This window comes from Chiroxiphia lanceolata, chromosome 2 (genome assembly GCF_009829145.1).
Source record: "Chiroxiphia lanceolata isolate bChiLan1 chromosome 2, bChiLan1.pri, whole genome shotgun sequence".
In the NCBI taxonomy this organism is placed as follows: Eukaryota; Metazoa; Chordata; class Aves; order Passeriformes; family Pipridae; genus Chiroxiphia; species Chiroxiphia lanceolata.
Genome location: NC_045638.1, coordinates 107,633,066 through 107,660,319, shown reverse-complemented (window position 1 = coordinate 107,660,319; position 27,254 = coordinate 107,633,066). Strand labels below are relative to the sequence as shown.

At 36.0% G+C, this 27,254-nt stretch overlaps 1 protein-coding gene across 1 annotated transcript in view; it reads right to left on the bottom strand.

Moving 5' to 3' along the window:
• Positions 1 to 27,254, bottom strand: part of TMPRSS15 (transmembrane serine protease 15) — a 53,103-nt gene that overhangs the window by 12,948 nt on the left and 12,901 nt on the right. Inside the window, exons 10-21 of the mRNA XM_032679354.1 lie at positions 20,431 to 20,539; positions 17,803 to 17,912; positions 16,822 to 16,959; positions 15,595 to 15,744; positions 13,271 to 13,373; positions 12,646 to 12,796; positions 11,401 to 11,542; positions 7,501 to 7,590; positions 6,102 to 6,227; positions 5,807 to 5,938; positions 3,339 to 3,449; positions 368 to 500 (exon numbers count right to left, since the gene is read on the bottom strand). Of these exons, the coding sequence (XP_032535245.1) occupies positions 368 to 500; positions 3,339 to 3,449; positions 5,807 to 5,938; positions 6,102 to 6,227; positions 7,501 to 7,590; positions 11,401 to 11,542; positions 12,646 to 12,796; positions 13,271 to 13,373; positions 15,595 to 15,744; positions 16,822 to 16,959; positions 17,803 to 17,912; positions 20,431 to 20,539 (1,495 nt within the window). The remainder of the gene's footprint in view (positions 1 to 367; positions 501 to 3,338; positions 3,450 to 5,806; positions 5,939 to 6,101; positions 6,228 to 7,500; positions 7,591 to 11,400; positions 11,543 to 12,645; positions 12,797 to 13,270; positions 13,374 to 15,594; positions 15,745 to 16,821; positions 16,960 to 17,802; positions 17,913 to 20,430; positions 20,540 to 27,254) is intronic.

The following is a 27,254-nucleotide window of genomic DNA, read 5'->3' as shown; positions in this document are numbered from 1 at the left end:
ACAGCAGCAGGATAAAACCAAGGCTGCTGTTTGCTCCAGCTTTACTCTTCAGTCATCCTTATAAAAGTGAAGACACAGATGATGACACAAAGTGACAAAAGACTAATGCCTCCACATCATTCTCCTAATGTTCTCCAACATGTGTCCTCATGCCCAATCTGCCATATTCAGAGTCACCAATCCTGTGGGGAATGCCATCAAAACAGAGTTTGTGACACTTACAAATATGTTGGCACACCAAGCCTCTTCACTTGACAGAGGAAGATACATTTTTTTGGATAATAAAGACACAGTAAAATGAGGGGGAAGATGCCAATATACGCTCAACAAATCTGTGAACAAGTGACAATGAATATTTCTCACTCACCCAAACCCCAACAGCTGGCAAACACTGTCTGAAATCTCTTCATTCCAATCATCTGCACATACCAGGTGCCACATCGTCCCAATCCTGGTCTGTACCAGTCCTTCGGTGATTAGGGAACCATTAAGTAATCTCACTGTAGAAAAATGTGGACAGAAGCATTTTAGATAGCTGGTAAACCATGTTCATCCCCCCTACCAAGCAGACAGAAATGTAATATAAACAGATTTATTACTGCCAAGAAATAACACAACAGAAGTTAAAATGCATTACAGAGGTAATAAACCCAGCATCTCCAGGATGTTGTGTTCCCACAGGAAAGAAATGTTATTGTTATCTCCTTTTATATTTCTGCTACAGGAGAATATTCAGTGTTGTGCAAATGCCTCAGAAATTGACAATAAGCAGTACATTTTCCATCAACTTTAACCAGATCTTTTTTCCTTAAGCAGCATTATATAATTTCCAAATAGTGTGTGAATACATGATGCTCAGTAACGCTGGTTAGAAATAAGGTTAAAATGAGAGTTGACAGAAAAAAATGGACTTTACAGTTCCAATTGCTATGAGTTTTCACTGTTTCCACTGAAACTTTAGTTAAAACACTCAAATAATAAAAGCTCACCGAAAGCCAACCTTTCTGCCAAAAAAGACAGAAAGTTTTTGGTGGAAAATCTCACACTATGGGCAAAGTGCCAAGCCAGTTGGACAATAAGGCCAAGGGAATCTCATATATGTATACATATGTATAAAATAAGAATTTTAATATATAACATTAAAAAAAAATATATATATTATAAGGAGGTCAACAGAATCTCATATACACCTTAGGAGCTACAGTTGCATTTCAGGCAGATGGTAGTTATTGCCATCATGAAGTAGGGAAAAACATGCAATGTATTGAAATTTACTGGCTACTAAAATTTTTTTTGAAATCTTAATGGTGCAGAAAACCTTTTTCCACCAAAATCCTTTCACAAAGAGTACCCACTCTAGTAAATAAAAAAATTAGATATTTAGGAATGCCTCTTTGACACCCAGAGTACATAAATGAAAGAAGTTATATACAATTATTAATTAATGGTGAATCTTAGTGATGAGAAATTTCTGAGCAGTCTTGAAAAATTTCATAATTGCACGTACTGCAAGATTTCTCCAATTTATTTTGACACCTCTCTTCTACTTGAACTATAACTCCTTTTCCTCCCTCCTCATCTGATCCATGTTCTTCTCCAAATTGCTGGTAAGGGATAAGACAGTCATTGAGCATTCAACAACTGATTAATTCAAATATCATATATTTTAGAATTCTGCCTTTTCTTTGCAGTCCCTGGGAAGTTTCAAAGGTTGGGGTATTTGAAAAGACAGTTTGTCTAGTTCAAATTGCCACTTCTGCTAATAAATTGAAATTGGTTTCAGGAAAATGAGCAAGGCTTTTAGACACTGAAAAGGCTCAACGTGAGGATTTCTAATTGAATTTTCATTTTGTTTTAAGATGTAGATTGATTCAGCCAAAGTTTGGATTAAATGGATTTTTGGAAACAATTCTCCCAGTCTTTTCATGTGAGCCAATTTGTTACAAAGTAGCAGACAATTGGCGGCAACATAAATCTTTTGGAAAACGTACATCATGCTACTGTAGATGATAGTTACCTTGTTCAGATCTTTTTTAGCAGCGACTGGAAAAACCCAGTCAAGTACTCTTTGTCTAAGAAGTGAATTTTATTCCATACGTTTTAAAAGAAGAATATGTTTGCAATGAAATAGTTAATTGCACCAATCCAAAGAGGGAATCTGTGTCTTCAGAGGTATATATATATATACATGTGTATTTATATATGGCATATATACAAAAATACATATGTATACATATATACACATGTAAAAGATGTTGAAATCAACAAAGACTGTCACCACACATCCTAGGATGTATCTGATCTTTAAAACAAAAGAGGATTATGTTGTCCTGAGTTTAAAGACCACTTTTAAAACTTGCATTAGTGTTCCATAGTAGATTGTCAGAAACAGCAGTTTAACTTCTGTGCTAGGCCCAACATGATTTTAATGTTAATTTTACATCTGAGTTATTGTTTAGAGAACGGAGTTTCCCTATTTTGTGAAATGAATTAGTATACTGTACACCTACATTTTGGAAAGAGTCACTTTACCAGAGGACTAAGAAATAGCAGCTATTGGTCTCCTTTTTGTAGGAAAAAGCACATTCATTGTGAACTATGGATGCTGAAGCTGTGCCATGCCTTTACCCCATAGCAATGCATCCACAAAGCAGACTCTAGGTGGGCTGGAGGGTGCCATGTGTTATGATTTGGCTTCACAGCCACAAAACTATTTGGGAATTTCCATCAAGAAGACGTTTTCTCTAGCCTTCACTACAGAATTTATACTGCTGTGAAACTCAAATTAATTACAGCAAAACCTGGTGGAATTTGGGAATACAAAATGGATACAGAAGAAATGGATATGTTGAGTTTTCATCTAATTTTGAAGACATTCTAAGCAGCTATAATTTTCATCAAAGAGGAACTTCTTATCTTTTCCAGAGATCTTCACTATATTAGATATATTATCTCAGAAAAGTGACTTTGATTTTCTTGCCCTGACAAACTGAATGAGACACTGCTGTGTAAACTGGCATGGCCTGCATGCATCTGCAGTATTCTGCATTTGCTGAGGTTTGGTATCTGTTTTCCTAGACAATTCCTGCCAAATATGTATGGCTTATATTGGATACTAGGAAAAACTTCTTCACCAAAAGGGTTGTCAAGCACTGACTGCCAGGGGAAGTGGTGGAGTCACCATCCCTGGAGGAATTTAAAGGATGTATAGATGTGGCATTAAGGGATGTGGTTTAGTTGTGGCCTTGGCAGTGCTGGGTTAATGGTTGGACTTGATGATCTCAAGGTCTTTTCCAATCTAAACAATTCTATTATTCTTTGTATGAAGGAAACCTTACTGCATTTTGTTTCATCTGAGCCGTCTTCACAGTCAGGTATGTTGTCACAAAGGTTACTCAGTGATATACATTCCCCATTACCACACTGATGCTCCTCAACTGTGCAAGCTCCTAAAGGAAAGAGAGGAAAATTAGTCCTTAATTATGAGGAAGGTTGATGTTCACTGGAGACCTTAATGGTTCACCTGAAAGACAAATTCAGGGCATGGCATACAGAACCTTTGATTTCCTTATCTTTCCATCTGCCTCTCTTTCAAAATAAAGATAATTTTTAGATAAATACATGCTAATTAAGAATAAAACCTATGGTATCATACCTTGTAGTTTCTGCTATAGTTAGCATTGCTCAGTTACTAATGTTCTATTACGTGGAATAATTCTTGGAATGAAAAGTCAAATCCTGTCAAAAGTGACTAATGAATTTAAGTTTCAAATGTTCATCACTTTTAAAAGAGTTGAGGCCTTAAATTATGTCAAGCCAATCATACAAGTAAAGAGGCACTGAGAACAGTCTCCTTCTGAAACCTGTTTGTGAGGAAAAGGAAGGGACAAAAGTAGCAGAAATGAATGAGGAAAGCATGCACAAAAGTAACATTAAGCTACTTCAGTATCAGATGTACAATAAAAGAAGATGAGACAGAGAGTAAATATAAAGTTATAATCCTCTCTACAGCCAAAGTGTATTTTTAATGGCTCCATTTAATATATTTACAGGAAATATGCAGTCAAATCCTATTGAAAAATTGTTTATTTTCTTTATTTTACCTTTTTGGTCTTAATGACTGAAATATTTAATTATTTAGAAGCCTTATTAAAGGCAAGATAATTGCTTTGTTTCTGAATTTTTTAATATTTTTATAAAATGATTCATTCATCAATCAGCATGACCTGTACCAAATGGAAGCAAAAGAATGCTTCATAAAAGGTCTGAGCCAGATTTTCACACATTCAATGTCCATAACTAATGATAGATATTTCTTAGAACTTAGTTCGCACTTATATAGACTTCTTTATTATATTGCATACTGTGAAAAACATTTCTGTTCAAATTATGCTTCCTTTTCAAACCCCTAATATTTCATGAAAAATAAAATACAAAGAAAAATCTACTTTTTTCTAAAATTAATTTATTTGCTGACCATCCTTTTATCCTTAGGCCTCCATGCTAATGATATTACTCTCCATCCTTTGGTTGTGAAGATCATGAATAAGCATAATTCTTTTCCAAATGGAACCTTTTTAATATATTTAACAAGAACTGGCACTGGCCATTCAGAGAACTCTGCCTTGCTAAGCTTAATTTTTATTTTATAAAAAAACATGGGCAAATCTGGCTCAGCAAAGATGCTGAACCAGCTAAAAAAAAGTGTTGTTGGACTGAACAAATGTGATAGAGAAGGCAGAATAAGAAGCAGCAAAATGGTCCTAAGTACATATAAACCAACCTCTCAATCTTGCACAGTGGGATGAAACTGAGTTACTTTTACAAATGTAAATCAATAGTGAAGACTTTTAAATATTAAGAAAATTATAGAATTATTATTACTCAATTTGTAAAAAATCTGCAGCTATCTAAACATGCCAGGACACATTTGCCTTTTCTGATATTTAAAGCAAGAAAAAGAGTGTAAATTGTTATTGACTTTCTGTCCATGTAAACGAACGGTGCTTCACACATCCCTCAATACCTATTACTTTTTATTTCTCTGTTTTTCTTCTGTCAGACTTCCACAGAAGTAATACAAAGCCTCTAAATAATTCTGTCAAGATTTGGTCTACAGTTAGTGTAATTATTTGTCCTGATAAGCGTATTGCTGTTCCATATAATTTGCACTTGGCTCCATTTTGCGTGATTTTGGAGAGTTGCTTGCTGAATTATGAGTGACAAATCTAATTGCGGTCCCCGGCAAAATCAAGGGTCTTTCAGAAGGGGACTGGCTGGGACCAGAAATGCTGCTGTCCAAATATTTAATAAATCAGCCCTTCCCACATTATTCACATGCTAGAGACAAATTTTTTTAAAGACACAAGAAGGACCACATTACAAATATTGATCAGAGTTATTGTATAAAATTTTCTCTTCTAGTGGATATGATCAATAATAAACATTTTACAAATGCGTTTAAACATACATTAATGACACCCTCAAATGAGTCACAAAGTGATGCTCTTTTCTGGGGCTTGTATAGGGAATAGTTAGCATTTGACCTTTATACTTGAATAGATTTTGGTTGAAACACTAGCTCAGTGAGTTGCAGGTGATGCAAACAATTACACTAAAGAAACAAACCATCACTTTTCATGCTAGAAAACATAAAGTCCAGATGAGTACCCACTAGGCTTTCTCTCTTTAACTTTTACATATTTCTATTTAGCAGAGGCTGACAATCGCCTTCGACTCTCCACTTTTTCTCAAAGGTATTTGACGAGTGGTATAACCTCTTAAATATAAAGGTTTAGCTGCTTACTTAGATTGTAGCCAGTAGTAAAGTTTGCAAGAAATCCCTTGCTTACTCCAGACTCGTCCGTGCGGAGGATCACTGTCATCTCATTTCTTGTGGAGAAGACATCTGGCAATGGGCTTCGTTCTGTGTAGACAGCTGTTCACCAGGAGAACAGGGACACATTTCAGCTGTTTTGTTCACTTGTATTTCAGAATAGAATGAAACGAGAGAGCTTTAATTTCCTTTATATTTATATCCATCATATATTCGCTCTAGCTGTCTCATTAAATTCATTTTTGTACCCAGTACCGCTACTTGCCCAAAAGTAAGGAATCTGGTCCTCTGCCATCTCTGATCTCAACCACATCATCAACACTATCCAGATCAAGAACCTGAAAGTGAAGTTGAATGTTTTTTCTACTTTCGGCATTTAAGTACCACACACCTAGAAAATAGTAACACAAACACACAAATCACCTTTTCAGTAGTTACCTTTACAGTGTCATTTTCATGTTGAAGAGCTTTGGGGAAAATAATTATCTGCTAAACTATTAAGAATCACCCAAGAGACTTATAAGTCTAAATTTTATTTTTAAAAGTAACTTACATTGTCAAGATCTAAAATTCCATAGACTCTCATTTTTAAAACACTTTTGTAAACTAATTTTAGGCTTCTATGACATACACACATGTATTTTTAATCATTCATGTCAACTCTGAGTTTCCCTAAAGTAGTAGCACTCACTCTTTTCCGACTGTGACAATGTGACAATTAGTTTTGTCACTTTAGTCTTATTTGATAGTAAGATAATTTTTATAATCAGTCACAGAAGCCTGTCTTTCAAGTTAGATAGCTTTTTGCTTGTATTTAGCATATTTAAGTGAATACTATGGAAATAGTGTGAATACTATGGAAATCTTGAAAAGAAAGTAGAAAGAAAAAAAGTAACCATTTTAAAATATTTTCATAGAATGAAAAGTATTTTCTCACTGGTAGGAATCTCATTTGGGAACTTGTGAAATGAATGCTGGAAATGCAAGTCATTTCTCAGCAAACAGAAACACAAAATGACAACTCTTATGATTACCATCCCAACACAATTCCCCAGTTAAAGGTGAAGTAATAAATAATTAAAATTTCATTAAGAAGCAATGACAGAGTTCTCTTCCTTGCTTTATCTATCAACAGCACAGAGGGGACCACCTTGAAGCTTTCACTTCTGCCAGCTGTAGCTTAATCTAAACCAAGTAACATCAGTAGGACAACGTCTTTTCACTAGTATGTTAAGAAACAAGCAATAAAGAGAGGATTCCTTGCAAAATACATGCATACATTCTTTGCCTCTAAAAGACTTTAGCTATTTAACAGAAGAACTGATATTAACCTGGCAAATACATGGAGGTGTAATGGTAAAATGGGGTCTTTCTGCACCTGTTGTGTTGTTACATCTACAGCAATGCATTTGACATAATAGGCATGATGGGATTGCCCTGTCTGAACCCCTTCCATGGGGTTATGCCCATCTTCATCACTTTTTAATCAACTGGCACATGTTTCCTTAGCTTCTAAGTGCCATATAGAATTTAATTAAAAGATCCCACTGTACGCAGCTTATATCTTTTTTTGTTTGACAGTAACTGACTTGGAAAAGCAGATTTTGTATCTCTACTTTCATATGGCTAAACTTCTCCAGAAGATTTGGAAAAGAGTGACTTACAAGTAGCTCGATTAGGGTAATTGTTTGGGAAGTTTTCAGAGCTGAATGTACTGTTTGGCTCCCAGAGTTCAACTGGCCCTCCACAGTCAGCTGAAAAACAAAACATTTCAAAAACATAGTTAGCTTATTGCATTACTTTTTCAATCTGTTGTAACAACAACCATTTTTAAAAGTAATTTTATTCAGAGAGTATTCAAACTAACTTCATTGCTGTAAGGATTAAGTTATGGAGCCATTGGTATAAAGCTTGAACAATGGGTTGTGAGAAGCCAACACCCTGGTAAGGACACATTGAACATTGAAGAAACAAGATGTGCAAGGAATTCCGTGTTACAATGACTGATCACCTTTTCAGTGAAGAAATTATTCTTACAGCATTAGCAGAGATGTTCATGTATAAAGCTCATTTTGTCATTTAGCCAGTAAACTTATGGCAAAACCAAACCAAACCCAAAAAATCCATACGGTGTTATTTTGTTTTCATCAAGACCCTAAAAACTTTTACAGGTGGGCCTTGTACGTGGTAAAAACAGCCATTTGCTTTTTCCTTGAAACAACTGTTCTAATAAGGAAAGTCTTTATTATATACATGTATATACACTTATATGTAAAAATTAATAAATTTTTTTTAAAAGCAAATATTGTAGATATATTTATATACACACATACATGCACTCACATACATGGACATAGCTAACTGTACTTTATATACACAATATTCTATTTAAATACGTAGTTTAGGTGGTGGTTTACATCCAAAAAGTCATCTTCATGTTCCAAAACTTTTTTTATTCTCAGAAATATTATTTATTTTCATTTCAGACATCAGAATGTCTGAATGAACCATTAGAATGAACTTTAGTGTTTTCCCGCTTGTGTTGTTTGCAATTGATTTATTAAAAAACGAACAGTGCTCCTCCACTTGCTTCAGAAAGTCGTAGTTAAGGCAGAACAGCCTTACCTTTTTTATTTTGTTTTGCTGTTGTTTTATTCTTTGAATTAAAAGTTGACTTTTTTTAACTTTCAGATTTTGGCTAAACTCTAACTCTCTCCTCCCCACCCCTTAGGGCTCGAACTTTGCATTTTTTGGTGTCTGTCAGTGTGTATCATACTCTGACCCACTTGTTTGGGGACTGCATAATCTACAAGTCCTACTAAGTCTGACAATTGAATCCCACTGGGAGAAGGCTCTACTAAACACCAGAAAGCTTTGAACTTCCTCACAGGTGCCTTATAGGACTTTCACTAAATCACTCCTGGAAAGAAAAGCCAAACTCTGTAAAAGGAAAGGGAACTCTTAACAACCACACACCATCTAAAAAGAATATTATGTTTCAGCCTTATGGCTCACAATGAGGATTATTTTCTACAAATAGCTTGAACAACAGATATAGATTACATTGGCTTCTTTATGGAACATTGCTGCATGTGCAAACAGACACACCTTGTAAAGCTGCTTGAAGAATATATGATTCTTAGCCAGTATCATATGATAATTTGAGCAGAGCAAAAATAACTTTTTTAATAGCAGAACAGGGGCAACTTATGATGCAATCTGATCTGGTGTTGACTACACGTAAGGTACATTAGTAATAATCTTTCTTTGCATGGAAAAATGAAAGAAGTAATTGAATTTAATGATGTCTGGAAAAAATATTTTAAAAATTTCCAGTGATCTTAAATAGAAATTCACATGGAGTTATTCATACAGCTGTTACTCATTAGGGAACCAAATAATAATCAGTACCAACAATCTTGGTCCTTTCATTGAGCATAACAGGTAATTTTCTCAAAACCTTAGAAAATTATATATGACCTATTCATAAATTCCTCTGTGCTTTGGCCAAATCTTCAATTTATATTGACACACACATCTTAAGTGTGGAATCTACACTGTAATTTCCACACTGTTGTTGGTGTTAAAAGACAGGTCATAAATGAACATGCAGATGAAAGCAATCTTTGTTTTAGATGAAAGTGTAAGCTGACAGTCTTGTACAAAAGACAAAAGCAAATCCAACTTCCCTATTCCACCACCAAAAATATTTTTTCATGTTTCAATGAGCTTTTTTGGCACTGTCAGTGATGCCAATGACTCTTGTTGAAGCTCTAATTCTAGTAAAAGTAATTGACTCAGCTCAAATTCTTTTATCTCTTGTTTACAGACATGACATTTGTAGTGAAACCATTAGTGTTAGGAAACTTGCACCACACCCATCAAAGGAATTTCATAATTCTTTGAAGATGATTGATAGTTTCTTTGTCAGATTAGAGATAGCATGTACATAGCATGCCTCAACAAAGTTATGAGAACAAGATAATTTTTCCCCAGCAACAGCTTTTGTATCATATTGAAGGACAGTGTGGATCCTCTCTAATCTCTTTCCTAAGGAAGTAGGTGCCATATGATGACATCCTTTTTTTGAATATTAAAATTTTATTACCATATTTTGGGTAGAGATCTATAGGTTGAACAACATTTGTTTAGTGTTTTGACAGCAGCACTCAGCTCCTATTTACCACAGAGTTGTTCTACCACTATTTGTTAGATTGATGCTAACTTGTGAGGTGTGTTTACCCGAAAGGTGGCTGGAGGTGACAGACATCAGCATCTCTCCACAGAATTACTTTAATAAAAACTGCAATTAAAATTCCAAAACTCATTTTGGTAAATTACGACTGAAATTGCTACTGCTATTAAAATTTAATTTTGCTAACAGAGACATCTTGTTGAGTTTTACCTCCCTGTGTCTTATGATGGAGCTCCAAAACTGCATTTTGCTCTTATATTTAGAAGACTTTGTTTTCTTACCTGTCCTGATGCAGCAGATTTTGAGGTGACAAATTTGATATAATGACAATATTAGTACACAGTGTTTCAACATGAATACAATGCAGTCTTTTTCTATTATTTTAACTTTAGACCACTTTCATGTACTATATCTTGTCAAGAGAACAACTATTGTTCTTTGCAAGTGACAGCTGATCTAATAAGAGGCAGCCCTGGAACATTCTCACTGTTTGTTTTAATGATTTGCAGCCATCTGTGAATAGGTCTTTTGTAGAAACATCTTAATTTTTTTTTTACAAATTTTCATCTCCTTTCACAGGAGCTCTATTGTAAAGCTCTATCAGATATTTTAATGATTTTTTTTTTTACACAAAATCTGTTTATAATTGTATTACTTTTTGATTGGAATGTGCTTGGACTTGGTTAACATCATGTGCAACCTTTCTTCATTGTTTTATATACATTTTCCATTTATTTTTATTTTTTCAAAGCAAATGTTGCCTTTTCCCTTTTTAATGTAATCATATATAGTAGTACTAACAATACAACCAAATGCATATTGGAAAGAACTATTTAATTATGAGTCTTGTTTTGGATAATACCTCCATTTTGGGTATCAGAAACTCACATAGTTCATGCTTCACTCAAACCATTCTGGAACTATTATAAATTCATTTACTTAAATATGGGAGTTTTCAGTGCACATGTGCTCTCAGACTTTTCACTATTGAGACCTCTAGTGATACTATTACATGACTTTGCTCATTCTCTTATTCCCCTGCTACATTGCTTATAATTTCAAATATAGAGGTAATCTTCCTTCTCTTTCTTCTTCTTTCCCTGGTGTTCTGGAAGCTTTACTAATTAAAGCTTTTTGAGGCAAATTCTAAATTTTTTAATTATCCTCCACTCTTCAAGTTTCGGAAGATACTGTAGTGACAGCTTAAGATGTGATTCTATGTCTTGCTGTCAGTGGAGTCACCGGCAGGGAACTTGATCCATAGTGTGTTATCCTGAAGGTAATTTTATGGTGCTGAAGAGAGCTTTTTATAAAACTGAAGTGTGAAACTTCTGAATCACTCATACACTGCAATTTAGTGTTTACTTACTAGGAACTGAAGGGGCAGTAGTAGTAGTTGGCATCGCAGTTGGCTCTATGTAATCGCTGTCATCGCACTTTCCCTTTGTCAGGCCAATGTCATCCACGGCAATGTCACTGGGGCTACGCTTTTTAAAGGCATCAAAAATAACCTGAAGTTCAGGGGGGCGAAAAAAAATGGGATTTTAAAATTTAATGAACCATTTTTTCAACTTCCCATGCTGAATTGTTCTGCCTTCTTTTTTGAATGCTCTTATTTCCACTGTAACCTACACTGGTGCTGCACTCCATTGAGGACGTCAGGGATGGGACAGAATTCCTGGCAAAACAAAATAACACTGTGCAAACTGAGGGGATCATTCTAAGGAATGTAGCAACTTCACACAAATGGTGAACATGATTTAAAAATATTCAATGCCTTTGCTTTTTTTATATAAATCCATGCAATATTTAAAACAAATTCTGCATTGCTCATCAGGCCAAAACTACTTCTGAGCTAATTGCATACCTGCATGAAAAACTGAAATTAATCTAATTTGCTCATTATTTTCCTTTAATATCCACATATTTAAAGTAATCCTGCAACCAAGGAATTAGTGCTGGTGAAATACAATTAGGTACAGCAAACTTGTTGAATTCATAAATCACACATTTGCTGGAAATCTGATGCAGCCAGGTCACAAATGCATTTACTTCCTCAGATGGTAAACGTGTTTTTCTGGCACAGTTTTTGCATCAATCAAAACTGCTATAGCATGGTAAACTATTCCAAATACCTAAAAAAAGGAGTTGTTTTCAAAAGAGAGGTGCTGAAGGAATTGTCTAGAATAAATCTCCTCTTTGTGTTTACAGATAAGATAGGTTAACCATGTGGTGCCAAAAAACACTTTTAATTGCAACACACTTTCAGTGTATTACTCTGTAAGTAATTAGTGAAAATACTGATTTGGAATCTGAAGTTATTTAATTCACATCTCCTCATGGCTAAGAGGCTCTAAACACGCTGGTCTAGTGCAAGATGTCCCTGCCCAAACAGGGAGGTTGGAAGTAGGTGATCTTTAAGGCCCCTTCCAACCCAAAACAGTCTGTAATTCTATGGTTCCACATGCTAAATATTTATTTGATGATGTCATGCATTAGTAAATAATGCTAGATAATATCTTTGCAGCCGTGGATCATTGGGTTCATTTCACAGGAAACTCCAATATCAGTTTAGCTAAAATAAATTTTTAAAAGAACTGGCAATATAACAAACCTTAAAATCAGATGTTTCATTTAAAGTTACTTGTCCATAATTCCATTTGTCTCCATAGTTTCCTTCCTTCTCGAAAATGACCTTTTCCAAGTCATACTCATCGCTTATGCTGACTCTCAAACGATAGACATTAGGACTGTACATGAAATACCTAGAGAGGGAAAAACAATTTTGTTATTATCAGAAAAAAGAGAAATTGAAAAAATTTCAGTCTTTTTATTTTATAGTCAGTTTTATGGAATTAGGAGTAATTTACAGTTAGCATGAAAATAAATTATATATTTAAATTGCACTAGGAATTTACTTGGTGCTTTGTTATATTTTCTGCAGAAGTCTAGTTAAGCTTCATGACAAAAAAATGTTTCAGGGGTACTTAATGTCACTTTTGTATAGAAATAAATATTGGATACGGGGTGAAAAAGAAAATACATTAAAGCTAACTGCAAAAATCAAAGTTACAAAGCAGTTAAAGTTTTAGGCCTGGAGTTGAGGTTGATTGTGGAAAATCAAGCAGAAGAAGGTTTGCATTGCTGGCACACCAATGTGGATTAATATTCTGTATAAACAAAAACTCCTTAGTTATGTTCTTAAACAAAGTATAGGTTTAGGAATTACATAACAGTACCAAAAGCTTAGGCAATATGTATCTGAAGAGACCAAAGGCAAACTCAGAATCCGGACTTGCTCTTCAAAGAATCCCATTCCGACTGGTGTTGAAATATAAAATCCTGCAAGGGAATGAGCACATTTTAGCCAGTACAGAATTTTCTTTCTTAGCTATTAGAGCTTTAAATTTAAAATGATATGAAGCACAGATAGTGTTGCATGATTTGGAAGATTCCTGACACAGTAAATGTGAATGATTCTCCCAAGTCATTCATCAGTCAATGACATATTAAAGTGAGCTTTTAAGCTTGTTGGATATTCCCCAGAACCAGATAAGAAATGGGAAACTAGTCCTTTTCAAGTCAGTGGGAACTCTGCCTTATATTTAGTGAAGGCAGCAATTCTACTTGACTTATAAAATGTCTTTCTGTTTGATATTGCTCGTGATTTTGCAGGAAAATTTCCCAACATTTTCACATAACAATGAGAAACATGGATTGTATTTTGAGAGGGTGAGAGAATGACTACATGAATATTTTATAGCAAGGTGAAGAATTATAAACAAAAAAACAAGCATAAGTTATTTGTGGAATTGAGTTTGTAGCTTCGGCTGAATTAATTCACTGTAGGTGGTAATTTGGACCTCTTTTTGCCATATGAGGCCAGTTCACATCACACTGTGATTTGTCATGAGAAAAGCAAACTTTGGCAGTTCTAAAGTAAAATTCTCGCTTAAGTTTTTAAAATCTATTTGTCTAATACATATATATGCAAATATTGTATTCAAAGAATCTACAAATAAATATAATTACAATTATATAATTTAAATTATATACTGTTCTGTTATTTATAATTCCGGATAACCTAGGTTTTTTCATTAAATGGGAGGTTAAAATGCCTGAAAATTAAGCTGAAATCTGAATCAGGCCTTTCATTTCCTGTGTTAGAAAGCATGCATTACAATATATATGGTGTCTAGCTTTAAGAAAAAGGTCTTCATATAGTCAAAGTGACAGTCCCATGTCTTTGTTTCATCAATTCTCTTAGCATTCAAAATCAATTGTTGAGTGTTAAGTTCTTTGTTTTCAAAAGTAGAAAACCAAAAATAGAGTTTCTCTCAGTGTATGGAATAGCTAGATATTAATGATGAAACTCACATTTTTACTCCAAATACAGGTCATAGAAATTTAAATATGAAATATAATAGCAGCATTACATATGGGAATATTGCATGTGTCAGCTTAGATTTAGCACAGAGAAACAGAGAGCACCTAAAATAAATTATAATTTTCAAGAGAGTTAGAAATCATTGTCAAGGGTTTTATTAAACAAATTTTACATTCTTTCATCTGATTTGTATTCTAGGAGTCAAGTGGGAAGATAATACAGTGTTCTGAAGATTGCTTAGAAAATGTGCATTTACTCAGAGAGAGGTGAATAATTTTTACCCAATAAAATGGAAAATACTATTGTTTTCTTTTCCCAGGAGTAACTTCCAGAATAATTTGCTATTTTCCCAGTCACTTGTCAATGAATGAGTTTTATATGTCTCACATAGAATATATATAACCATTGCAAAATCAAAAGTCTCTTAATTTTAGCTGGAGTAACAAATCAACAGAGGAAGGGATTGTTTGTTTTTACTGCTGAAACAGAAAAAACCCCACTTTTGAAGTCTAATTCTAGGATAAGCATCCATGATAGACACTCAAAATCCGATTTCTATCAGTATTATCTCTTAAATTAAACTCCACTTTTGATATGACCACTCAATTAAGTTATTTAACTGTAACAGTTCCTGGAGTGTTTGTGTGTTTGGCACAAGTTCTGGCAATTATTGTGATTGGTGTGAGGTAACTTGGGATACAGATGCCCCTTGTACACTGCAGGCTGCCTTTATGTGAAATCAAAATTATTCTGTGACAACCAGGAGGATATCAGCAGTAGATACAAATGGAATAGAAGTGATTTCCCTAAAATGTAATTATACTTTTTTTTCTGTTAAGGTAAACATGAGGGGTTTTGATCTATAACACTGTTGGATGATAGAAATTTCTTTCTCAAACAAGGCTCTTTGCATAATAATAGCATTGAAACTTTTCAGTACCTCACACTTTATCCACTTTACATATTCCTTTATTTCTTCCTCCAGTTTTGCTCTCTTTCCATAAGTTCCAATCAGTGACATAAAATGTTTTGCCTGGTAGCCCTGACTCATTTTTATGGTATAATAAAATGACATCCTAGTAACACCACTATGAAGAACCCATTGTACAGTGATATAACATAAAGTAAATCAAGCTTTTCCTTTAATCTGCAAGCAAAATTTTTTTTGGATCTTACCTGAGATGTTGCCAAATGTGTGATCAAACTCAGGACCACTCATCAAGGGAAAGGTAGGACCCTGAAGTCTTTCCCAGACTGAATCACCATCTAAATCTTGTATCCAGTAACAAAAGCCCTCTTCAAAAGTGCAATTGATTTTATCATAATCTGTGAATAAGAACCTCTAGTAAATAAAAATGACAGAGATGTTGAGTATTTTCTCAGAATTATGTAAGAAAGAGACGAAAAATATAAACTTTTAGTTATGGTGGTAAACTGGAGCCCACGACGACTCAATTTCCTCCTCTATGCAATGCAACATAATTTCTCAAATAAATGTGTCATTTGTACTTGTTAACAAGACATTATCACTGAAGGGTGGCCCTAAATGCTCTTGAACTCAGCAATCTTCATTTCTGATCCTTCACCAGCAACGTGGTGAGGGAATAAGAGAGAGCATCTTGCAAAGGTAACTAAACGCCAACCCTGCTCTTTCTCTTTTCTTTACCAAGTCCTGGATTGCTCCAGCTGAAAGGGCTCACCACCAGAGCTGAATGCTGTGCTCCATGCACCTGGGATGCCCCTTTCCTTCTCCTCATTTGCTCCTTTGCTCACATGCATTTGCTGCAGCATCCTCATCACTTTTCTTCTCATGATATTTGCATGTCTTTCCCTTTAAGTGCGGGTCGGCAAGGGCTTCCACACGACAGGAGTTTGCTGGTACTCTGGATGCTTCCTACAGTATATTTCTTCCCTGTCACATCCCCTATTCACTTCCTGTTCAAAATTTAGCAGCTGAAAAAGCCACTATTTTTCCAGTTACCAAGGAGTCCCAAAGCATGAGTCATATTGCTGCATTTTGTTGTCGCTGTAGATTTACTGCATTCTGGACTTTCCCCAGTACCTATTTACATGATTGTTGTCAGTGGTTCCACAGTGTTCATTAGTGAACAAACTGTCTGAGAGGACTCTGATGAAGGTATGGACACAGTTTCACTTAAACAGATGAGCTCTGTAAGACATCACCCCACTGCTAGACAGAAGCAAACAGGATGATCTTATTGAAATCAATCTTTTGATCTTTAAAGTAGTATGAAATTTTCCAAACAAGGTCTAGTTAGTCGACTGAGGCCAGAAAATACTGCTTCACTTTTACATATTGTCAGATTGAAAACATGGATACATCAAACTTCTGGGGTAACAAACACACACACACACAGAGACACACACACAGAGAACACTTACTGTTTAGTTCACTTGCATTAAATGTAGTGTATGTTGCATTAAAGCCACTGTAATTTTCATCATAATCTGTTGTGAACTGTGCTGTAGCCTCATGAGAAAAAATGTAAATTGTTTCAGTATTTGTCCCTGACAGAGAAGCTGAAAACAAATAAAGAATAATATAGTCAGAAAGAAAATAATCCCACGCACATTAAAATCTCCAGTGCTGTCACAAAAATGCAGTGGATTAGTTTACTGAGTCTTAAGGAATGATTTCCCTCTTGTACTGTGGTTCTGCTGCAATAGCTTCAAACCCCTGGTGCATTTAGCTGTTTGGCTGCCATATGAATATTCTGCATACCCTATCTCATATTCACCAATATGAATGTCAGCTAGTCTTTTACTATTTCACATTCCCATTCTCTACTTGCTTCCAAAAATAAGGATAAATAATAATACTTTCTTTATATATTTATATATATTTTCCACCTCTGGTGGAATTTAGCTGTATAGACTGAGCCTTGTAAAAAATGGGCAAAATCCCGGTTTTCCAGAGTAGAGTATAGAGACAGAGAAAAGGTATCATCAGTACTTCAAGGAAACCAATGCCATGCTTATAATGATTTTCAGGGAGTATTATAGTACTTCTCCCAACAGTCCAATTTAGATACTTTTATTTTATGTTACTGTGTGTGATGTTACAGGATCTTTTGACAACATATTTCCAATGAAACATGGACCCCACAAGACCATGACTCTGGTCAAGTTATCAAGATTGTTTAAATAAGAGCTTAAAACCCAAGTAGATATTTCTTAGTATATAAGAGAAGCAACTTTTAAGAGCAGATATGTATATTGAGATAATTGTCTAACAGGATAATTTTACACAGCTCCAGTCTTCCTCTCAAAAATATACATGTAATTTTTTTCACCTCAAAATGTATAATTTACCACTTAGAGTTTATGAATCAAAAAGTAATACTACCTGAAAAATAAACTTACCTTTTAAAATCTTGTCTTGTCCTACACCTTCAAAAATATTCAATGTGTCTGCATATTGTTGTGTTTCAAAGGAAGTGAAGTTCAGCTTAATGGACAAACCTTGAGGAACTCTAAAGGAGCAAGAGAAAAATAAACCTCAAAACTGAAAATCTCTTTTTGACTGTAGTAAATTCATTGAGTGCTTGAATGCTTTTAAGTTCAGAAGCAACAGGAAATTATATTAATTGATGACCTATTTGTCTAACTTCTACCTTCTAATATTATCAAAAGAATAGGCCATAAACCCTTTGTGACAGCACAAATTCTCCTTTACTTGCTGGAGTTAAGTATATTCTAGAAACTGAATGTTCTGAACTCTAGGATGTGACAATCAGTTCTGCAGGGTCTTTGATTGTTTCTGATTATCCTCTGCATCTCACTGAATTACAATTACCTTTTCATGCATGTTGCTATTAGATATCATCTTACTGCTCAGGTAGACTTCCTAAGGCCAGAAGAATAGTATTGTGGTATCAATACAAATAGCAAAATATCAAAATCTCTCTCCTGAAAGTCCAAAACAACATTTCTTATGACCAAAACAGGATTTTCATGAAGATTTGATGATCTCAAATCCACTGTTTGGGTTGTTATACACCCTAACCATCACACAGTAAGTTTAATAACAAAAGTCACTTAAAATAAAGCGTAAAAAATGCTTTATTTTGCTGCAGTTATGTTCTCTCAGTAATCTATATCTAACTCATTATCCCACTTCCTTTCTGCAAAACATATATGGTAGTACAAATTCTAAAACACTACTACCACAATCCACTTAGCTTTCTTTACCACTATTTGTTGTTTTCTAGAATTGAAAGACCCAGTGAAAATAGCTTTTCAACGTCAATTTGCTGATGTTTATCAGTAATGATGGGTAGAGAAGTGTGAAGTACAGATTTAAATCTTTACCCTTTTTTTTTTTATTATTATTGTTGTATATTTCTCCAGAGGGAAAAAATACACTTGGTTTGAAAATAATAAAAGATATAGTTGAAATGTAGTCTTTCAGAAAGCTAAAGTTTCAGGTATATGTTGAGCATATTGGTTTTTTAGAAGGAGAGCAAATTGCATCTTCATTTGGAGTTAAATGGGGTGAAAATGTAAAAGCTTTTCCTAAAGGTAATGGGGAAATCTTTCTAAACAGAGGCAGGCAGAAGAGAAATCCAATCTCAGATGTATTAGAGGGTGACTTCTAACACATTTTTATAGAGATAATAAAAACAATAGAGAAGTGTCTCTCATTGTTTACTGAAAAACCCAAAAGGTTCCCTTGTAGAAACAATTCTGTTCTAAAGGAAGACAAAATTTGAGTGCCACATTAAATTTCTCAGGCCTTTACTGTCAGTGTTGCCAGATTTTTTTAAAGCAGGCAAATGAAAGATAAATCCAGATGGTTGTTTTTGCCATGGATCAATCTGTAATTACACAGATCTGCAGAACCTCTACCATATTATTGGCAATTACTAATGATTCTTTCCAAAATGAAGCTTTTATTAGCTTTTATTAGCCTCATACCTGGTATAGATATCTACATAATACAATGCTTCTTGCAGCTATAGCAGTACTTGAAGCAAAATTAACAGCTTGGAAATTGTGCACTTGAGTCTTGTTTATTTACTGTGCTCAAATTCTGCAACAGCATGAAATGAGGAACAAGTCAGACTTATATTTGGAAGGACAAAATCTTAAGTTTTTCCCGTGACACATCTAGATTCCAAACTCCTGTGTAGCCAGTAATTATTGATGAATAGTACTGCTGAAGATGAGAAGGAACAAATGTCCTTAACAAAATCAAAGGACTTTCAAAGAGCCTTTGCAACGCGAAGACCGAAACTTTTCCAATTTTAAAGGTAATTCCTTAATCTCCTTTGAAACTCTTCTACCATACTAATATTTCTCAGAATCAAAGAACAGCCATTATTACAAAGCCATAATAAGAATTACTGCCTTTCAATTTTTTTCTCCCTGGTCTATGAAGTGAATCTAGAGAGTCGAAGTCAAATAGATCTCTCCCAGCTGTGGGCGCGTATCCTTGATAAAAAATTTCACTTCTTGTGCCTAGGGCTGAAAAGGCATTTGGTGCTATTGTATCATGCAATTTTAAAACATATTACTCAATTACCTAGGAGCACAGGTACTCTTAACTCCCAGAAGAAATCTGTACCCCTAAATGACAAGGGAATTCTTGAAAATTCCATCTGTTAATAACAGCTATATGATATAAAACCATTACCTGAAGACTAGTATTTAATGCAATACTTTGAAAAGAAAACCTCTTGCAATTATTTTGAGTTACGTGATTTATTTTGAGCTTACACTTATGTTACTGTGTATGCATATAACCCACAAAATTTCTCAACGTCATACCTGAGAATTTTTGTAAGTGGGCAAATTACTGATATAGTTATGGGATTTAGGCATGCAAGTTTTAAAAGAAAAGTTACATAAATACAAAGGAAAAAAGTAATATTACATATTTTCCATACCGGAGTATAACCCAAACAAATGGTATAAGGCTGTTGTGTAGGAAACAATATCACCTCATAATCAAAAAAATATTAGGTACAAAATTATTGGAAAATGACTTACAGTATTATCCATTGGCAAATGATATTTGCATTATATGGCTTTGGGTAATTCATAGAGTGAAAAAACCCAGAGGAATCAGTCAACATGAATTTTCCATCACAAACTGCAGCTGTAAAGATATAATGAAGATCATTTGTCAAAATGCCACTTGAAAAACAGAATTGGAGCCAAAATGAGGGTGACCTTGGATATTGGTTTACATGGATTACCTTGGAAATGCTTTGTAAACAACAATGGGAAGACAAAGTAAAACACACTATTAACTTATTCCTATTTCTAATTCCTATGACTTTTTGATCTCAAAGTACTGTATAGGAAGAAAAGCGGTACAGAAGATTTATTTTTGAATTAGAGATAACACAACTAATCCAAACTAGTCTAAACCAATCCAAATAATTAAAATCCAACACATGGATCCAATTCTTTCTTTCGTTTTATTTATAAGGAAACAGGATCTTCCCTTAACAGTTTTTATCTACAGCTACTTTAAATCAGAAAACTGTGTTTGCACTACCAGAAATGATTCGATGTCATGTGAATAAAAGCAAGAATGGATATGGTTGACTATTGTTATCTCTACTTTTATGAGCTTCCTGGTTCCTTGCCTTATGTATTACTGAGTACTCCAAGAGATAAGTGGATCTCCCAAGTTTCCTGTCAGCTATCAAGTTCATTCATCTGAGGTAAATGTCATCCATCATCATCTATTTTTTCAAAAATCTTTTATTAGTTTTGTTCCCTCGGTGCTGCTATTCCATTCTATGAAAGTTCTTGAGTTTAAGAAAACAGATACTAAAAAAGAATAAATGTCTTTTTAAGCCTCAGCAAGATTAGAAATGGTAATTCATGTAGAGTTATTTTATTTCAGCAGACCCTGAAGTACTGTTGAAGCTTTGGCTGCATCTCTTGAACATTAATTATCCTAGGAACCTGCCTAATGATGTTTTTTTTTTTTCAGTTGTTCAGAAAGCATCATAGAGCTTTCAAATAAGGATGAAATCAGCACCACACATGATTATCTGAAGATGTAAGGACAAGTTCACCAATTCAAGACAGATGATCAGAAATTAGATAGAGCTTTTCATTAACATCAGAAATGAAATCACCTATAATCACTGCCCAAATTATGAATTATCAATCATATTGAAATTTTATTGAGCATAGTCTTCCTCTAGGAAATTATATATAAAATGATGAATCGGGGCTCCTGGTCTGTTCATTTTATAAATGTGAAATTATTTCTGACTACCGCTGTAGCAAACACAACATGAAAATTAAGCTTTGCTTCAGTCAGGCTCAGGCATACACTTGTTAATAAAGACTATGCAGAATGAACTTCGTCAACAAATCTAATGCATGAGCTGGAATAGAATCATCGTTTTTGAAATTTTTGAGAGGAAAACAGAACACATAAGATTTTAAATACATAGAGAGAAAAGGTTCATGCTTGAGGGTTGCTATATAACCTTTTTATCATAATAGGCTACAGCATTAGAGCTGGGAGTTGGCATTAAATACTTTTTCTGTTCACTTTAATACATGTGTTTCCTGTCCTTCCCAAGGCGAAGAATAAAATCAGTGTGAGGAGAAGGAAAGTGCCGAGCTAGTTATTAATGTTAACAAGCAAGAAATATTCTGATCTAAAAAGAATTTCATACCACTGGCAGTAATAAAAAGAGATATAGACACTGCTGTAATAAAATCAATGACAAATATTTGCTCATTAATTTCTGTTAGAATCACAGAACGGGTCAGGTTGGAAGGGGCCACAGGGTGTCATCTGGTCCAACCTCCCTGCTCCAGCAGGGTCATCCCAGAGCACATGGCGCAGGATTATTTCCAGATGGTTCCAGAATATCTCCAGTGAGGGAGGGGACACTCCACACTCCCTCTGGGTGATCTGTTCCAGCGTGTGGTCACTGTACAGGAAAGAAGTTCTTCCTCATATCCAGGTGGAACTTCCTGGGCATCAGTTTCTGTCTCTTGTCCCATTGCTCTGCACCACTGAGCAGAGCCTGGTCCATCTCCTGACACCTCCCTGCAGGCACTGACAGACACTGTTGAAGTGCCCTTTCAGTTGTCTCTTCTTGAGGATGAACAGGCCCAGCTCCCTCAGCCTTTCCTCATAAGAGAGATGCCCCAGTCCCCTCTTATTCTTATTGTTCTTATCATCTTATTTTTTTCTTATTGTTTGCTTTTATTTGTTTCTTCTTACCTTTCAGGAGACAGTGAGAAAATTGAAATAAGACAGAACAATTCAGGAAGAGGTCCTTAGGCTGCTCATTCACAGCTCGGCAAAAGTGCTTAGTGTCTCGGGAATGAGCAGGAAGAGAATAGGGACTAGTCCTATTTCCCTGAAGAACATCCCAGTGCTTCCTCCTTGCAGGGAGGAGGCAGCTGTGGTCAAAGGTGGGCAGGGGCACAGGAGTCATCATATTTCTGCCTCCTCCTGGAGCCCTCAGAAAAGCCTCAGTTGTTCCCCCAATGAGACAGGAGTCATCTTTTGTAGGAATCACTTACTCTTTTGTAGGAATCACTTCCATTACTTCCCCACCATGCATCTTGCTGTCCATTTCTATTTACTTAGGGCACTGAATGTACAGGGCACATTAAGGGGGCTTAGTCCTGTTACCCCAGAACTTCAGGGAGAAGCTCCCCAAACTGATCAGATCAAGCTCACATATTTCACTTTGACAGGACCTTTCTCCGCCAAGGGCAGCTCATTACTTTCTGTCTTACATATGATTGATCTCTCTCAGCCCTGTAGTGATGCTCTGAGGTGGGTAATCACAAAATGTTAGCCCAGACATGTAATAACTGCAAAGAGAGGCTGCAGAAAAACCTCCTGGGATGAGCCTCCAGTCTCTCTTTCCTTACACCTACATTCTCCACAGCTGCTTTACAGCAGTGCCAGTCATTATTAGCAGATGCTGCTCAGACTTCACATTTCTCTAGAGACCCTTTCACTGAAATTGCTAGTTGCAATTTTGTGATGCCTTTTGTTACTGCACTGCATTGCAGAGCCAGAAAGAAACCTTTCAAGATAATTTTAATCAATAAAACAAACAAAAAAAAGTTGTTCAGTTGCCTGAAACTCTGCTGAGATTTTACTGAATTCTGTCTAATGCAGGAAGAGACTACTAAAATTCACTTTTTATCCTATATTTTTAAACACTTAACGTATTCTAAAGTCTGAAATACTATGGGGAATAGCAATCAAGATGAAAAAACAAGTTATTTAATAGACAGCAGCTCTTCTGTGTGCAAGAGCACTTGTAGCACGAATTATGAATTGGTTGTAAATCTCATTGTGAAACTCAGAAGCACTTCTGAAAATCTAGACAATTTTAGCTTTTATATGACCATATTGAGTTTCTCTAGAGTTGGGAAAATAAAAAATCAAAGAGGCAGTTGCCCCCAAACATGCATCTAGCTTCTCAACACTCATTCCACTGTTTTTGCAAAGTCTGCTAAGAAACCTAAATATACAAAGTTAGAAAAGCTATGACATTTTGGATGGAAAAGGCTGAAATTGTAACATGAGAGACAAGGAGAAATATTTTGTCCTCCGGTCAGAATTGTATTTCTTTAAGGTTATGAGTTGAAACTGCTACAATAATGGTAACTGAACGAATTGCTTGGAAATATCAGGCATCAGCGAAGATGAACGAGGGAAAACCATCCAGCTCCCTGAAGTGGACTGTAACTGTACCTAGTTTCCTTATGACATTCGGCCTATTTTTTCAGATTCCTGAAATTTTCAGCTCAGTTTTGTGCGTTCATTAGCGACTGTTAACATGATGAATAAAGAATAATATCCTCCATTACAAAGGAGCAGGGAATTCACAGCTTATATTTGGTAGATATTCAGGGAGATATGTAAATCAGATCCAAAAACCGTGTGCATAAGAGTCTACGCATCAGCTGCAAAACTCTACTCAAGCACAATTCATAACTTAAACCATTGTTTAGCCTCCAGGGCATAGCTGAGTCATTACTACACAGCTTTGATTGCAAGTACTTGAGCTTATTTTTGTCTGTATCTGCCAATGTATGAATATCAATTAAATTCTGTCCTATATAACAGGTCCGACTGCAATATCTTTAATAAAATGTGAATGAAGCTTGTACACTCAGACCTAGTAAGGACATTGACCTATTAGAGCAAGTTTAGAGGAGGTCACCAAGTTGATTAGAGGGATGGAGCACGTCTCCTATGAGGAAAGACTGGGAGAATTGGGATTGTTCAGCCTGGAGAGGAGAAGCCTTCAGAGGAACTTAATTGTGTCCATTCCATAAAGGGTCTCTACAAGAAAGATGAAGAGAGACTTTTTACAAGGGCCTGGAGTGACAGGACAAGGGAGAATGGTTTCAAAATGAGAGTAGCTTTAGATTAGATATTAGGAAGAAATTCTTTACTGTGAGGGTGGTGAGGCTCTGGGACAGGTTTCTCAGAGAAGTTGCGGAAGTCACATATCAGGAAGGCCAGGTTGGATGGAGCTCTGAATAACCTGGTCTAGTGGAAGGTGTCCCTGCCCATGGCACAGGGGTTGGAACTAGAGGATCTTTAAGGTCCCTTCCAAGCTGGGCCATTCTATAACAGTAAGTGAAAAACATACATTTTATGAGATAATACTGCTGCATAACTATAAGGATCTGAATGACTTTTGTTCAGCTATACCTGCAATAAAAATAATAAAATAAAATGACCCCCCCAAAAATACATGTCTCTAAACAAACGTATGATGGTAGAAATGAATGACTGACTGACTCTTCGGGGTTGTGCTACCTTAATGCTTGCAGTGGAACAAAGGTCTAGCTGAGGCTGCTTTAGGATCTTCTGATTTTCTCACCTGTGGAGGGACCTGCTCAGAGCTCACCATTGTTATGATCCAACTAGATGGATCTATTAATTTTGCTGGATATCCTACTGGACTATTTTGATGTATATTTCCTCCAAAATGTTCAGCTAAGTCTCCCTTCTGAGTTGACTGCTCAGGAGGAAAAACACAGGTGATAGGCAGGACTGCAATTCACCTTTTTGGTCAGGTTTTTCTTTTATGTTTGTTTGTTTTGCTTTGGGGTTTTTTTGTTTGTTTGTTTGTTTTGTTTTTAAAGAAAATCATACTTTTGACAGAAGGCGTCAACATGTCACCAGCCTTCACAGTCAAGCTTGCAGATTCTTTAAAAAGTAAATTTGTCTTTTACTTGCTTGTATGTTTCCGAGCCCAGCATTTTATATGTTTCTGAAAGCTCAGAGCAGACTTCCCCCACTGTTTTTCTCAGGAAAGCTCAGAGGGCTCTTCTCACAGCAGAGTGGAAAGAAGCATTCCAGATTTCTAATACCAGAGTCTATATTTAAACAACCAACCAGCAAACAAAACTCTCAGGGAGTTAATGGCTCCAGACTCTCCTAGAACATTTGCAACGTTCTCCTTGCAAGAAAACTTGACAGACTTTTAACTGAGAGCTGGGGCTGCGAAGAGCAATGCAGACAACATTAACACACACATGCTCCCACCAAAATGCTGCACAGCCCTTGGCAAACAGAAACACAGTCAGACTCCTTCCTACAATCTACACAGATCAGTGCCTGCTCTGCACGAAAGGGGGCTCGGGGAAAGTAGGCAGTCAGATGGATTGTAGAATAGAAACATAGAATCATTTAGTTTAGAAGAGACTTCCAAGGTCATCAAGTCCAATCTTTGACTGATTCCCAGCTTGTCAACTAGACCAGAGCACTGAGTGCCACTTCCAATCGTTCCCTAAACACCTCCAGAGATGGTGACTCCACCATCTCCCTGGGCAGTCCATTCCAACGTTTAACCCTTTATGTGAAGAAATTCCTCCTAATGTTCAACCTAAACCTCCCCAGGTGCAACTTGAGGCCATTTCCTCACATGCTGTCACTGGTTGTCTCGGAGAAGAGACCGACCCCCACCTGGCTACAACCTCCTTTCAGGGCAGTTGTAGGGAGCAATAAGGTCCCCACTGAGCCTCCTTTTCTCCAGGCTAAACACCCTCAACTCTCTCAGTCTCTCTTCACACGACTTGTGCTCAAGACCCTTCCCCAGCTCATTTGCTCTTCTCTGGAAACGCTCCAGCACTTTAAATTCCTTCTTGTAGTGAGGGGCCCAGAACTGGACGCAGCACTCAAAGATAAGATAAAGGCAAACAAAATGACTGATGCTGAAGGGTATAATCTCTTGACATTAAAAACCACGGGGTTTCAGGTTTGTACGAGTTTCATAGAATCACAGAAGGTTGGAGGTTTAATGGTACCATCTGGTACAACCCCTTGCTCAAGCAGATACACCCAGAACCAGTCACCCAGATTTTAACATTTTTCACTATGGTGCCAGCAACTCAAACATTTGCATCAGTCATACAGACACTCCCATGCAGCCACTTCCATTCCCTAGCACTCAGGGTAGTGAGATGCAGGTGAGAGGCCAACAAACAAGAGTTTGGGCTCCCGCCAGGGCTCCATCCACACTCACCTGGACTGGCTGCAAAACGCTGCCACTGCCCACCTCACACCCCCTGCCCCATCTGGAGTCTGCATGCACAGATCAATGTGTCTGAGGGTACACAGTAACCCGGGAAAAGCTGTTCATAGCATTTTCTATAATGATGTTCTCAATCCTGGAATCAAAGGATAAACTGTTCTTCTGACTCCAAGATGCCATCATGTGGTTTCTGACATAAGGTGATGTGAATTTATATCTGTGCAGGGTCATAACTTTAATTTAGTTGGAAAGAACATTATTTGATTTTACTGGTGCACAACTTCATATAAAATTTCTATATTATTTTATAATTTA